At 36.6% G+C, this 15687-nt stretch overlaps 1 protein-coding gene across 2 annotated transcripts; it reads left to right on the plus strand.

Moving 5' to 3' along the window:
- Positions 1-625: 625 nt before the first annotated feature.
- On the plus strand, positions 626-13713 carry LOC139141145 (uncharacterized). 2 transcript variants are annotated; one of them, XM_070710749.1, is made up of 12 exons: positions 627-1057; positions 2575-3840; positions 4515-4672; positions 5580-5699; positions 6078-6170; positions 6962-7060; positions 8742-8840; positions 9745-9849; positions 10241-10342; positions 10940-11038; positions 11344-11448; positions 11947-13713. In XM_070710749.1, exons 1-12 carry the CDS (start codon positions 1036-1038, stop codon positions 11956-11958), a joined length of 2280 nt encoding a protein of 759 aa, XP_070566850.1. In that variant the 5' UTR covers positions 627-1035; the 3' UTR covers positions 11959-13713. The 2 variants fall into 2 exon arrangements, with proteins under 2 accessions (XP_070566851.1, XP_070566850.1); XM_070710750.1 differs by lacking the exon at positions 9745-9849 and having other exon boundaries at positions 626-1057.
- The last annotated feature ends 1974 nt before the right edge of the window (positions 13714-15687 follow it).

Below are 15687 nucleotides of genomic sequence, written 5' to 3' on the forward strand. Positions count from 1 at the left end.
TAGATGGTTATCTATAATCCAATGGAATCTTGTATACGTTGATAAAAGAATGAGAAAAAAAACCATGATTTTTCATAATCTGCAATTTATATTGATAAGAGTGATTATTTTATTATTGGTACGTATGATAGGAGGAACAATGTATGCGATAGTTTGATTGAGAAGCATAAAATTCAAATATATGTATTTTTGAAGTTTTTACCGACTTTTTGTCAAAAGTCTTGTTTTCGAGGGTCACAGATCAGATACCAGGTATCAAATTTGGTATCAAATTTTAGTTTGTCTGCCTGTAGTCAGACTGGTGATAATACAATATATATATGTTCCTAAATCGATTAACATGACTACATTCCAATAAATTATATTATCACCAGAAAAGGCCCCAGGATCTAACAACGAGCCATGCTTTGAAATCAGATTTTTTCCTGGTCATGATCATAATGGAAATATATGTTAAGGTGCCTCACAATGACTATCGTGAAGTGGATGGAGATTGAAGAGAATTGCAGCTCAACAGCTGTGATCAAATATCAGGGCAACGCCTCATTAATTAAACAAGGAAATAATAATGAAGATCAAAATCATCCAACTTTGAACATGTCCGTCAGGATCAATGATCCAAATCCCCTACCTTCATATCACATCCCCTTCGCCACCCCAACCCTGAAGTACCCAGCACACGAACTCTAACCTCCGTGATGAAATCTAGAATATAAACTTCCCTTTTCAGAGGAGGAAATGAAGGTATACGTATGTCTTCATGTTTAGTAGTTGCACCAAATCTCCAGTACCGTACGAACGTGAAGTCTAGAGGACAAAAAGTTCTAACTCTATACATGTAATACTATTATTGAGTACATGCCCGTAGCGGTTTACCTTTTGATGCTTTGACCCAGGGACTTTCAGCCAAAGGTCAAACATAGTAACAACACCCTCTAGGTAATATTTGTGACGTCATTATCAAGCGAAACGAAAGAAGCTTACTTTGTCTGCACAAGCAATATACCGGGAACAAATTTAGAGCTGAGAACAACGATGGGTGACCAGGATGTTGACGGTGAGTACAATGCTACCAAATTATTGGGAGAGGTGTTATTCCAGTCTTTGGATCAAACAGACGGCTTACCAATTTATTATTTCCTCGTACTCCACCAAGGGTAGGGTCTTGATATACGCCTCTAGTGCCTGGCTACGGTGTCACGGCAATGTGTTTTGTTTGTTTTGTTTAGACTCTAGTAAATACAGCAATATATGCAAAAGGTTTGCCGTGATAGTACGGGGTATTTCAATAATTACGATTTTCATATTTCGACAAGATGTCTGTGCAGCTGTCGTTTCACGATAAACGATTGACACTATAAAGTATTCCACGGCAAGCCTAATTGACAAAATCTACCAAATTGTGACGAGAATGGCGAATGCATATTTATTATGACGTATAAAACCGTGTGAAAACGAAAGAGTTAATTGTTACCTTCGACCACATCTCCATGAAAACAAGCAATCACATAAGGGTTCACATATTTTGGTCAAAGGTCAACAGTTTACACAGATACAAGTATTTAGTTAAATTTTTAAGGACGGTTAAAAACTACAACTAGAAAACCAAAGCTAACCTCGTCCAAAAAGGTTTGGCATGTCCTTCTAAGGTGATATATATATATATATTATATATATATATATATATATATATATATATATATATATTATTTACGTATGTCTGTCTGTCTGTATGTATGTATGTATGTATGTATGTATGTATGTATGTATGTATGTATGTATGTATGTATGTATGTATGTGTGTATGTTTGTGTGTGTGTGTGTGTGTGTGTGTGTCTTGTGCGAGTTGTTTTTTCTGTTTCGTTTTTCTTTGTCAGTTGACGTAATTGGAGGTATGTTTACATTAGTTGCACTGACAAACTGGGATGTTCAGACGCTTTATGCATTAAATACAATATCAAATACCAAAATCTATCTGATGCAAGCCTGAGCTGCTGGCCTATATAGCCTACCTTAGCTGTATCACAATGTATTTCAGTTTATACAGTGCATTATTTGCTATCACCCGTCGTTATTATCCCCTGCACATTACTTGGCTCCAACACTAGCCAACGTCAAGGATTGTTGCAACCCGTGTTTCACTCATTTTAAACGTTTACCGAGAAAATTAAGCATAAAGTATTGTCTGAAAAGTGACATTTGATGATATATTCGAAATGCGGACGTTTTACTCCAAAGTACTTAGTACAACCATCACTGTCACATATAAAGCAATGGGCATATGGTATTACCAATGTAAATAGGACATGGTTATTTTACTAAATATGCATGGGTCAGCCAATTAAAATAGCGCACCGTCGTATTGCTAAACGTATATTTGTCAACCAACGGAAATGGGGCATGGTGGTATTACTGAAACATATATTTGCCAGCCAAGAAAATAAGGCACAGTGATACTACTAAAACATATATAGGTCAGCCAATTTTGAGCCAGTTTTTAACGGGGCCTAGCTTACTCAATGTACTGCATGTAACCTCCCTCTAGTAAATTACAGTGGATTTATTGTTGCTTAGATATGCCTGGCGTATTGATTGTTGGCACCGAGTGGTGGCCTAACAAAAGTAGGCTGGAGGTCTCGTTCGTGCAGAGAGACTGCGCATGTCTGTTGCTAAGGCACAAGATGGAAGTTCACTGTACCGTGATATCAGCAACACAGGAGGAGAAGGAAGATGCGGGGAAACTTGGAGTAAAGTTACTTATTCCAAACAAACTTTCTAGTCAGAAATATGAACAGATGGTGTCATTCCAGACACACTTCTCAAATCTAAAAGAACTTAGAAACATCCATTTAATTCTTGGCCACGATTACAATGGTGGAACACTGCCAGCAGCCCAAAGTATCCGAAGGAAGATATTTCCCGATGCTAAATTAGGATCACTATTATACAGCTTGCCCAAAACCACAATTTCCTCAAACGGAGCACACGAGGACATGGTCTCAGCAAAGAAGGCGCGATACGATGTCGATTTGGTTCTGTCTATCGGGCCAAAAATCTTGTCTTACATCCAGCAAACATTGACACCATCAGCAAGCATACTTCACATTCACAACTTACCGAGTGTTATCGATCTGTTTACAAAATACGCGGCCAAAGAAGCAACTCAACACGATGTAGTTGAAGTTATATCGCCACATTTTCTTCCGAATGACATCGAAACAGGGAGTTCAGAATTTAGCAAAAACGATGTGATAGCTAAAGCTATCGGTCAGTCAATAGATCAAGACTCTATGACTATGTCCAAAGTTAAGTGGAAAATTCGGGGTGTTTCTGAAAGGCACTGTGAATATTACAACAAACGTCTACGTGAAATGTCCAAGGGTGCAACGTGCCTGGAGGTCGATTCGAGTCCTTTCACGAAATTAGATGATGTACTCGACGATATTAAAAGAAGCCAACTCACTTTGCTCAGCGGAGAAGACGATCATACATTCTGCATCTTTGGTTTTCTTGCCTGTGTTTTTGGAGTACCGACCTTAGTCGATGGGAATTCGAGCCTGGCTACCTTTCTCAAGACACAGTGTCCACTTTTGGCAGACAAGTTTATCGTTCAAACAGGTGATGCTCCGTCCACCAGTTCAAACGATGAAAACTGCAACATTTGGAAGACAAGAATAACCCAGGTTCTTGAAGGTTATTCAGCTCACTTTGAGGCAGCTGTCGAGCTGAAGGACGCTTTGAGACATTGCATCACACAAGGAGTCATAGCTGAATCCCGAAATCAATTTATTGAATGGTGCCTTTCGATCCTCCCAGAGAGGAACAGTCAACTCCTAGAAGGTAAAATAATACTATGCATTCAATCTTTGACTGCGTTGTCTGCCGCACAACACGCATGTTTATTGATACATACATACATACATACATACATACATACATACATACATACATACATACATACATACATACATTTAAAGATATAATTGTTTTCATACAATCTTTCATTATCCGATTCGATTCTTTTTGCTAAATGAGACAAAGTCAGGTAAAATCGTTAGAATGAAGCATAACTTGTTCAAGGTAGAATGCCATGTACTGAAGCACAATGCAAAGTTAGGAACTCGTGTCAGCGGGTTATTATTACCCATCCACCACAAAGCTATACTGTATCATTCATGAAGGGTACGAACTTTGAGTTCGACACAAACTCAACTCAGTCGAGTACACGAATTAAGGCTGCAATTTTGACTATTAAGTCCATACTCGAGTTATTGCAATATTATTTGTACACAAATGTAGTCATGTAGACTTTTCTTCACGATGCCAGAGTTTGTAACTACAGAAAATTCATCACTGAATCAAAGTGATCGGTAACATAAAGAGCGCCCTCAAACATTAGAGCTGCAGTTATTTTAGTTGTCAGTGGCTAGTATTGCTGTCTTTCCAGTATAGTATGGCCAATCCTAGATGCATTATTCTCATTGAATGTAACTTATCTTTGGGTCAATCAACAGGCCAGAAGTCAATATTTACTGCACATTTAAGTCGAGGGTTCGTCCCGGATTTACAACCTGAAAATACGCAGGATGAAAAGTACGATTACAAGGAAGATACCAAAACCAATTCTTCACCGGAAGATGCCGACGCTGTCGTCTATCAAGAACAGAGAGAGGTTTGCTTTATAAAACTAGCATTCAAAAAGTTCCAATACTGAGTGATAACAAAATAAAAATGAAAGACCGGTTCCAAAATCTACAAATTTTGCACTGGAGGGAGATGCCAATAATGAAATCTAACTCTTCATCAGTTCCTTCTTTGAATGTAACAATTTTCATAACAGTAACATGAGCTGTATTATATCATAGGTATATGATTTCTATGTAATGTGTCTAAAAGGTAAATCGGAAGCTACAAATTTTCCTCCAGTTTTTCTCGCCTACGATTTCTACCCACAACATATGCAATCATAAAGAAATTACATAACTTTTTGATTTAGGTAGTTCTCTCAGTAGTGAACTTGAAACATGCAGGCAGCGCCCTCAGGCATCATTTTATCGCAAGTCAAACATTTTATCAGCATTCGGTATGAGTGTCGGTGTTGAAGATGAAATTCTTGCATGGTATTTTGTTCTAAGTGTTCGTAGCTGGGTATTGACATATTGTGGCGCAATAGCGGCTACGAAACCCCTGGAGCAAAATCAATGTCTTCGTATGGTTTCCTGCATTTGACTTATTAAACAATAAAAAGGTCACACAAGTTGGATTAACATGGATATCGAGTAGGGTTATGCTTCTTAAGATATGCTCGTATTTCAGTTTAATAGCCATTTTACAATTTTGCATTGTTACTATGAACATTCGTACGTACGACAAACATTTATGGTTCATCATGTCATATATCCATGCCATGATGTGGACTTGTGTCTGACCAAGAAAGCATCCATACCTCTCATGATGATTTGATACCGAAAGGTCGATAGCTTCTTTATATCGCCCAGTAATATATATAATAATCCGTATTCCACGAGGAATGTTTTGGTTAAAAGCCTTACACGGTCATATACCCTTCAAAACTAAAGACAGGTGACGACTCACAAATGGGCCAGTGTCTCAGTATCATCGCAGTAGGACAAGATAGTGGAAGTATTCCATTCATGATGCACATGGATTGTGACGCGGATGAGAATTTTACAGATCCAGTGAGTATTATTTCAAGTCACAGCTTTAAAAAGCCAGAGCTATTCCCAGAGTCATCGGTGTTTAGTTAGAATAGTATTATTTCTACATTTCTATTGTTGTCTTTTTACGATTTCGAAATCTCTCTCTCTCTCTCTCTCTCTCTCTCTCTCTCTCTCTCTCTCTCTCTCTTAATGCGGGAGAACAAATTTCCCTCGATGTCAAGGCAGAGATTGGGATTATATTTTTATTTCAGTATGCCCGTTAAAGACAGAAGATCTTATTTTTGAGCAAAGGTTCACTCTCAGTTTTCGAAATTCAAAACTATTCCTTAACGGCCTTTGCAAGATCACTAGTGTACTGTAACTAATATATATTTCTTCGCCACACATTTGTTACAGTTTGGGCCGATAGGGACTGCCGTTGCAGCTGATGACGTCAACGCTTTGAAACTATTTGTTGAACTCGGTGCCAATTTGTATGAAGTCAACAAGGTAAAATGTGACCTCTATTGTACTCTGTTCATCGGTTGTTCCTTTGTATGGAGCCACTTTATTCTTTATCTATGATTTGACGTCATAATTGCTGTTCACTTCTCGTGTTAAGATTTTATAATCCAAAGCAAACATATGCAGCCACGGAAATTCTTAATGGCTGGAATCTCAATCTCCTCCACCAAAATCATCATCGTACCATCTTCATTTTCATCATCATCATCATCATCATCATCATCATCATCATCATCATCATCGTCGTCGTCGTAATCATCATCATCATCATCATTATCGTCATCGTCGTTGTCATCATAAAAAATATCAAAGGATCAGTAGCTATAACATTTGTTGATTGATTTTTTTTCACTAGTTTTGTTTTCAATTTCAACTACAGTATCTTGTTCTACTCCCCAAAGCATGTTGGTATACGTATACACAGTGTTCAATTTGTCATCTCAGTCTGCACCGGAACAGAATTCTTATGTAATATGACATTAAACTGGCCCAATAATCATTTTCATTCAAGGTAGTACGTTACCAGGTCCATGGGGCGTTTGTGATTTACAAAGTCAAGTAAAACCATCCTGAATAAACAATAACAGCGCATTGCCACGTTCTACGTTGACAAGATTTATAGTTGATATTTCAACATGATTTGGGGAGTAGAGCAAGAACTTGCAATTTACAATAAAAAGGTCATTAAATATTACACCTGCTGGCCCTTCGATCACATTGTCGACATATTCCAACTGTTCTCAACTATTTCACGCCAACGTTTGCTTTCATCTCAGGGAGAACAGACTCTGCTGCACGTCGCATCGCAAAACAACCGGCTAGAAATTGTCAAATATCTCTTGTCAGTAGGATTTGCCGCCAATACGCCAGATGCGGTAGGTCTTCTTAACAGTCTCTTTCAGCTGACACGCTCAATACCAGAGATCGAACGTGGCATTGGACAAATTTTCCATAACTAGCAATAATCGACTCAGCGACAATAATGCCCTACTGTTTATTTTTGCTTTATGTGAATAATTTATTATACGATGGCCAACTTTGAACTGATCAAACGCAGAAATTCCTAATTTCTAAAACTAAAAGCAAATTATGACCATAAAATTATTGAGGTTATCCCTGAGAAGTTACGTATTAACTTTCAAAGATGCAAGACCAATGGTATTAGAGGAAACAACGTTTTAACCACAAATAGGAAAATTGGTCCTAAAAATATGCTCATACAAATTCAATCATCATTTGAATAATACTGAATGAGGTTTTCACTTTTAGCTTAGAGTCAAATTTGATGACTATGTAAAGAGAAAAAAGCCTTGAAGAAAATTGAACAAAAATAAGGGGGAAATGCTAATTGTATGCTAATTTTAATATAACCTGACAAGGGAATACCTTAGAAACTACACATTGAATTCCAAAGCTTAAAGGACAGTGGTGTGAAAAAAACAATATTTTGATCGAAAATGAGACGCTCAGTTCCAAACATTTGGATATGGAAATTTATCACAATTGACATTGACTGAAGTTATCTTCTAGAATTTATAAACCAAATTTGAATGCTAATGGACGTCGAGTTGAAAAAGAAAAAACATCTAAAACTACTCCTGCAAATTTATACTAATTAATAGTACTTACTAAGGATACCCCTGAAAAGAAACATATAGAATATGAACTCTATCAGACAAGTGGTATTAGGAAAAAAAAGTTTTTGACCATAAATGAGAAAATTAGCACCATAAAATTGCATATTCAAATTTCATCATCCTTTGAACAAAACTGAATGAGGTCATTCCTTGGAACTTATATACCAAATGTAATTTATATTGGATCGAGAATAAGATTTTAGAAGAAAAAATTAGCAATATATTTATATATTACGTCATATATATATATATATATATATATATATATATATATATATACATAAATATATATATATATATATTATATATATATATATATATATATATATATATATATATGAACACATCCAAAAGAAGTTTCAAGTCAAATTTGAAAGCTTTACAGTGGTATAAGAGGAGAAAGCTGCGTGACTAAAAATATGAAAATCTGCCAAAAGTAATTCCACATGTAACTTTCGATAATCTGAGTGACTTTGAGATTAAAACTGAAAGATTTCTTAGCAGCAGTGTCAGAGGAGTGCGAAGTTGACAGGAGACGACATGTACCTGACGAAAGACAACGACCGACAATCAACCTATCTGTATAAATTCTCGTCGCTATCAGCAGAGCTAAAAAGTTCAAATAGACATACTTTGTGTTTCTTTCTCAAGAACTCAGCTAACCTCAGCTTACTGTATTAATTATACAAGAAAGTTGTTAATGCCAGTAAGCTTACTGTTATAGTGTAATCACGGTGCCTCCATGCTGTAATGCATGTGTTGTCCCCTTGATGGTCCCATAATGCCATCTGTTATGACAAATACTATGGATACATATGTGTTCTGGTAATAGTCACCGGTCAACTTTCAGAGCAGGCAGAAAATACTTAAGATACTAACATGTTGGACAACGATTTTTTTTTTAATGTTTTGTTGTCAGATTGAACAAACACCGTTGCATTTAGCGGCCGCGAAGAACAATCTGTCGGTTGCAAGAGAGCTAATCAGCAGTGGGGCCAATCAACATGTCGAGGATAAGGTATATGTCTCCACCAAAACTCTATTATAGTAACTTCATTTTGGTGCATTCCAGTGGTTTTGTTGTGTGGTTGTTGTTGTTGCTGTTGTTGTCGTTGTTGCTGTTTGTTTATTTGATTTTATGAACGTCGAAATGCCTGGTGTTCAGCACGGCACGTATTACGTGATGATGTCAAGTATCCTTGTTGACAGGTGAATTTATCCCGGATTACAATTGATTTCATAACAAAAATATTGCATTTTAAACAATGTGTTGTGTGGGCACACCTAGTACCTAGTGGTTTGCATTTTATGGCACTTACGGAGAAGAATAAGAAATTAAAAATATTCTTTTACGCCGTGCATTTTTCTATCGTATGGCATCGTGATGTGTTTTTCAAGAGATCATAATTATTCAAATTACTTTTGCATTTGGAATAACAATTTTGTTACTTTCTCTATTTAAGGTAGTACGCATCTCGAAAGTGAAAAATTAAACTCTTGCTCAAACTTTCCTCAATGAAACTTCCAACCATGCATTCTCTTACTATATCATGAATAAAAATCAGGAGTTACCATGCAAAGTTTGGTATTAGAGAGTTGCAAATTACCTAAATTTATTGATTTTTGAGATTCAAAATGGCTGCCATCCCTGTGTTAATAATGGGAAAAACTAAATTTTCGAAAAACTGAGACAGTAAAAAGGTTTCTTCTTCCAGGAGCTTTAAAATGAGCCCCAAGAAGTGATGTATGAGAAAAGAATTGTACAAATTTGAAATCCGAATATCTGCCTCCGAGGTGCATTCTACCTCAACAAACAAACAAACAAACAAACAAACAAACAAACAAACAAACAAACAAACAAACAAACAAACAAACAAACAAACAAACAAACAAACAAACATGCAATGGTCTGTTCCTTACAGTTTGGCAGAACACCATTCAACGTTGCATTCAATATGAACAGTACTGAAGTCCTGAAACTTTTAGTTGGCGATGAGACAGATATTGAAACCAAAGTTCATGATGAGGTGAGAAAATTGTACCAGTAAAGGCAAAATTTCATTTTACAACTTGTTTACGTTGGACTAAAAAAAATGCGAATTATCAAAAATGAATCTGATAATTAGATATAGAGCACGACGTTTACAACCCTGCTTAAATTGTTCTTTGCTGTTTTCATTATCAATATGTATGTCATAGATTATGTCAAGATCTCGTATTCACTAGATTGCATAAAAAATTCTCTTTTATGCCTTGTGAAAGAGAAACGTATGTTTTTTGCTTGGTTTTAATTTCGACAAGTGTTTGTAGTTGTCTGGGGGTTTGCGTGTTTGCGTTCGTGTGTGCATCACTGATAATCATTGTCATCAGTCAATGTTTGTTTTACTCGTTACATAACGAATCCCTTGATCTTTACAGACAGACGGAGCTGCTGATTTTAACATCTCGTCAGAAGAAAATTTGATATTACTACTAAAAGATTGCGTAAAGCTTGGCGGAAACATAAACGCTCCATACTCGGTACAGTAGAACTCATTGAAATAAGACACATGAAAATTTATATGTTTGTGATACCGAATAGAAAAGCAAAATTACCGTGTGCAATTTGTATAATATGGTAGTTTGCCACGGTGTCCCGTGTTCCAAATACATTTCGTACTTTTTTTTATCATTCCTGCAAATGTTCCCTTCCATTACAATATCCCATCCGATGTTATCTATTTGTATTCTTTATCGTGCAAAAAAGTTAACTTGAAACACTCATCGCTCTTGATAAGGGAACTATCGTTCATGTAGTCTCCCACTGTTGCACCATGTTATGTAGGTTCAACAAGCGAATAATTTGATGATGTAAGGTTTAATGTTACGTACACTTATAAAATCAGGATTATAAAGTGCGCTGAGTGATGAATAATTCAGGATTAAAAGTGATCTGAATAATCAACAATATATAAAAAAAGTACAAAAGGTTGGCCAAATAATTGCACGCACCTCTATGCCACCATGGCCAAATGTTGTCGCTCTGTATTTATAAATGATATAACGATACGTGCATGATTTAAATAGTCGTTGATTCTGAGACTCGGAAACACTGTGAATGTCTTTGTCCATCTTTAGGATGGAAATTCTCCTCTTCATCTGGCTACCAAGAAGAACTGGGCGTCAGCTGTGTCTTTTTTGCTCAAACACGGAGCTAACGTCAAGCTTTCCAACAAGGTAATCAATTCCGTATGCACATGTTGAGAGCAAATCTAGCACACCATATACGTAATGTACACTGCTCTAAGACGTCCATGACGTAGACGTGAGGTTTCAATCTTGACATTTCAGTAAATTTCATGAATTGTGAACATGCAGATGACAAAAAATTTGTCTAACGAGAAGAAGGGCGAAATTTTATCCTCCATGTAGATACACGTGCCAATGAAAGACCATTTCCCCAACCAAAATATGAGCGATATGTTTGTCTTGTAGGCTGATGAATATTCATACAAATCTCTTTACCTTCATACTTTCGCTAGAATGGAAAAACACCTCTACAAATTGCTGTTGATGCAGGGAATTCAGAAATAGCAGATCTGCTTACGGACCATGGTGCGGGAGATGAAACAGCCTTCGCCGACAAAGTAAGGACAGAAACTTGCTGGAGTCAGGGCAGTCTCTCTCTGTTACAGGCTTAGAAGCTGGAACTTTTGATGATTCATTCCACTATTTTGCTCTGTATGTCAATTTCAAGTTCTTGTTCTACCCCTAAATCATGCTGAAACACGTCTATTATTTAGCTTGTCAACACAGCGTTTATACACGAAAATGCACTAAAAAGGCACTGTTATTATTTACATTTGCATTCTAGTCCTGACCAGAATTCAGTTGTCAACAATAACAGGCTGAGTTGACAAGCTGAATAATGTGGCTGTCAACATGCTGTCGAGAGTAAAACTGTATTTTACATTTTACATTTTATTTATTGGTGACAAAGTTAAAAATCTTGCATTTGATATCGTAGACTGACCGATTTTTCCGACAATCTCAAAAACTGATTCAAACAGTCTGTTGTCTTGTTTCGAAAATACTACAAGTAACGCGTTATTTGTAGACTATATTGTACCTGTTTCTATTTGCAGGAGGCAATATGAGAATATGGATCCTGGATCCCGTATTGCCCTGGTTGCAGTGTCAGTTACCATCCTAGACATGAAATCATCACACATTTAAGTGCAGTGTATGTCTAAAGACTTGACATGACGTAGACTACGAATGCGGGGTCAGACTTAATTGAGGGACACTGAATTGAAGGACTCTGAGAACAGAAATGATGAGAGTTAGTTTGTAGTGAAAATACTGTCCTTTATCTGACAGTATTCGCACTGCAAATTAGAGAGAATGACAATGTTACCAGAGCAGAATATGGTGAAGGACATCATTTTCACCATAAAGTGAAGGACAGAGATTTCTGTGCAAAATAGAGCGAAGGACAATGCTATTATGGTGATAATACTGCCCTGTATCTTATCCTCCGCTGAAAATGTTGTCCTTCGCCTAATTACGTACATAAAATACTGTTTCTCCACTTACTTTGGTTTTAAAATTTGTGTTCTTCCTTTACTATCCTTCGCTGTCTCCGCCCCTCCTAAGTTTACGCTCATTGTGTAACTTACGAAGCAGGCAGGGAGGGGCTCGTGATGCGCCGTTTGCCCGATGCTGTATACGTATAACAAACCCTGCGGTATATCAAGCTAACGAAGGACCACCAAAATACACCCATCCAAATTTTCAACCACCCGTTTCTGAGATGGATTACACTCAAATCATACAATAAACCAATTCTTCTGTTTGTTGTTCGTTCGCATGTTTGCACTCTATATCTTAAAGTGTGATAGATGTAATTTTTATACACTAACGATAAACTTAACATTTTGAGTACCGTTGAAATACTCTCACACAGCACGCAAGACAAATCTTCCTACAGTATTTAGTTCAACACTCGACACAACATTTCTTACAATGCATACTCCCATTTTAGTTTAAAGTTTCGACAAGACGAGTGTCATCCAGTCTTATTCATTATTTCCTTATTTCCTTAATTTGCGTTTGGATCGCTTTCTGTCACCCAAGGATTGTCATGTGCGACACCTAGGCTCTGTGTTACGAATACTTAGGTGTAAATGCTGTCACAAGGCCGCAATAAGTTATCAGTGATTGAGGTTTTTTTGAAGAAGATAAATCTACATAACTGTGAATGTGTCGAAAGAAAAAAAGAAAAGTGCCACGCAGCTAGTCTGAAATAATTTGACAACCAGAAAAAGAGACAGAAACATATCAAAATCGTATCATATCGTTCAAGACGCATCCTTCTGCTTCAAGTCTTACAAGGCTTGAGAACGTCGGGATAAAATCATCGGCTTTGTTCATCTTCTGATACGTGAAATTTGTATTCATCCATGAAAACAGGGATCATTTGAGTTGTATAACATAGGATTGGAGGCAACTTTAACCCAAACCAGAGCAGCTGAATTTCTTATATTCCATACTGTGTATTTTACAAAGGAAGTGATACAGTTTGTAATGTCTGATCTTGCATTGTTATCATTTTCAATTCCCGCAATTGCTATAATCTTTCGATATTGGTATCCTTATCAATATTATGTTTTCTGACAAAGAAAGAAATGCATTTCTGCTAGATTTCTTATACCTTACACGCAAATAAAATGTGTTGCAGGGCTTCTTTTCGGCCAAAAATGTGGCATGTGCCATCAATTGAATTAAAGTTTGGCCATGCTTCCTGTAATAAGCCTCTGTGGAATATCTTCAATTTTAATCAGTCACTGAACTGCTAACAATTCTTGTTGAATTAAAACGACGGAATAAAGTAATTTTATCTTTGTCGGTGATAGTAAGTTTCTAGCCCAATTTTGACCATTTTGACCTTTGATTTCATGCCATTTCCTATTTACTAATTTGCAATAAAGTGACTTGGTTTTGAAATCACTCTGTGTCAGACCATGGTTCTCTAAGTCTAGAATATCAAAGCTTTTACTTTTTGCAATTATTTCCCATTGTTCAAGCCAGTAGCTTGTTATCATCCAAGATATCTTATAGCATTAAGATCATACTCTTTGGCCATTTTTCATGGAAGAGGACACTTATTTCATTCTTTATGTTATCATTGTACCAAAGAACTTCATTAAGAAGGTTGTGTTTTGATGTTCGTGAATTAACTCTAGTAAGTCTTAGCGAAGAGCAGTAAAAATTACAGGCTACCTTAACTGCAGAAAGTAGAAATTGATACAATAAAATACTAACCAACAAACGGCAGATAAAAACACCTGTTGAAAGTAGAGGACAAAAAACCGGACGTTTCGAGTTCAACCCTTCGTCAGTACTAAAACATGTTTGAGTAACGTGGAAATACAAGTCTGAAGAACAACCAATCATGTAACAGAAAGATAAAACGCATTGAATTGAGCATTCATTCCAGCTGGTGTTAGAGTGCCTAACTTAAAAAAATGTGGCCTGTGGAACGAAAGCATTGCATTTCATTTTACAGCTCCGTGAAATTAACTTTTGACGTATTTTTAGTAAATTTGCTCGGTTTGTGAATTCAGTTTCTTATTCTTCTCTCAAAATAATGTCGAAATGTGTAGCGTTCAACTTATCAGCACAGAAGCTGCATATATGTAATTTTCCTTGCTATTGACAGATTAAGACGACGAAGAAAACAGATAAGTTCTATGACAACAAAATAACAATGGAAATATTAAACAGTTAACACCTTTTACAAAAAAATTGCACACTAATTCCTATCACCTGAAATGTGACGCTAAGTTTGACAGTGCAGGTATCAGACATCAACTGTCACAATTATTGTCACTTTGAAATCATTTAAATCACCCAGTCACAGACATATCCAAGTTTGGTGCAAAAGAGGCTTTAATAACTATCTACTACTACTAAACTAACAATCTACTGCCCTCCGTTAAAAGCAATACAGGAATAGCAGGTAAAGGCAGTGAACAAGTACGTCATTGTTACAGAGGGTATGTGGGAGGGTGAAAAACACCAGCAGCCTCAGCTATGACAGAACGGTGTGAAAAAAGGCGGTAAGTCATGAGGTCGTGTTGAGAACAAAACTGATTGGTTGCAAGTGGTCATGTGACCATCTTAGAGAGCGCGAGTTGAACACCGCTCAAAGGGACATTATTTGAAAGAAGGTCAACAGGTAAGCCCAATTCTGCGTGATAACTTTGTCAGCGGCGGGATTTGTGTAGACAAGTGCTATCAATGGGTCACCGAAATTGTGTGAATGTTATTCTGATGTACTCTTTTGGTCATACTTTAGTTGAGTATCGCCACTCCACATTACCCGATTTTAACATTATTTTGTGTATTACTTTAACAAATTACATTAAAGGATTCTCTGACATAAGTATAATCCTGTAGAAAGCTGAACAAAAGCATGAGTGTATGATTTCTTTACGTCATGCCATGTACGGCATGACGCAGCTCAACTATGGTCAGATAAGACACCAGAGAGACATAAGTATTTATATTAAGTATATTATAAGGCTAAAGTAATGAAAACCTTACGCCTAACGTACGACTTCATAATACCAAAGCCCAATACACAATAAGTTTTCACATATTTTCCAGTATTTTTTGTGTTTGTGAAGTACGCTTTCTTTCCATTCTTCCATAATCATGTTGACATGCCTGTGCTCAACTTGTCAAGACAGCTTTTATGAGTGTAATGTGTGTTACCTTCTATGTTGATATTGGTGAAGACAGAATTTAAAGGCATGGTTCAAGCGTCAGATTGTCTTGCTAGGAAATTTACTTATTAGATTACAATTTCAATGGAAAACAAA

This window comes from Ptychodera flava, chromosome 9 (assembly GCF_041260155.1).
Source record: "Ptychodera flava strain L36383 chromosome 9, AS_Pfla_20210202, whole genome shotgun sequence".
In the NCBI taxonomy this organism is placed as follows: Eukaryota; Metazoa; Hemichordata; class Enteropneusta; family Ptychoderidae; genus Ptychodera; species Ptychodera flava.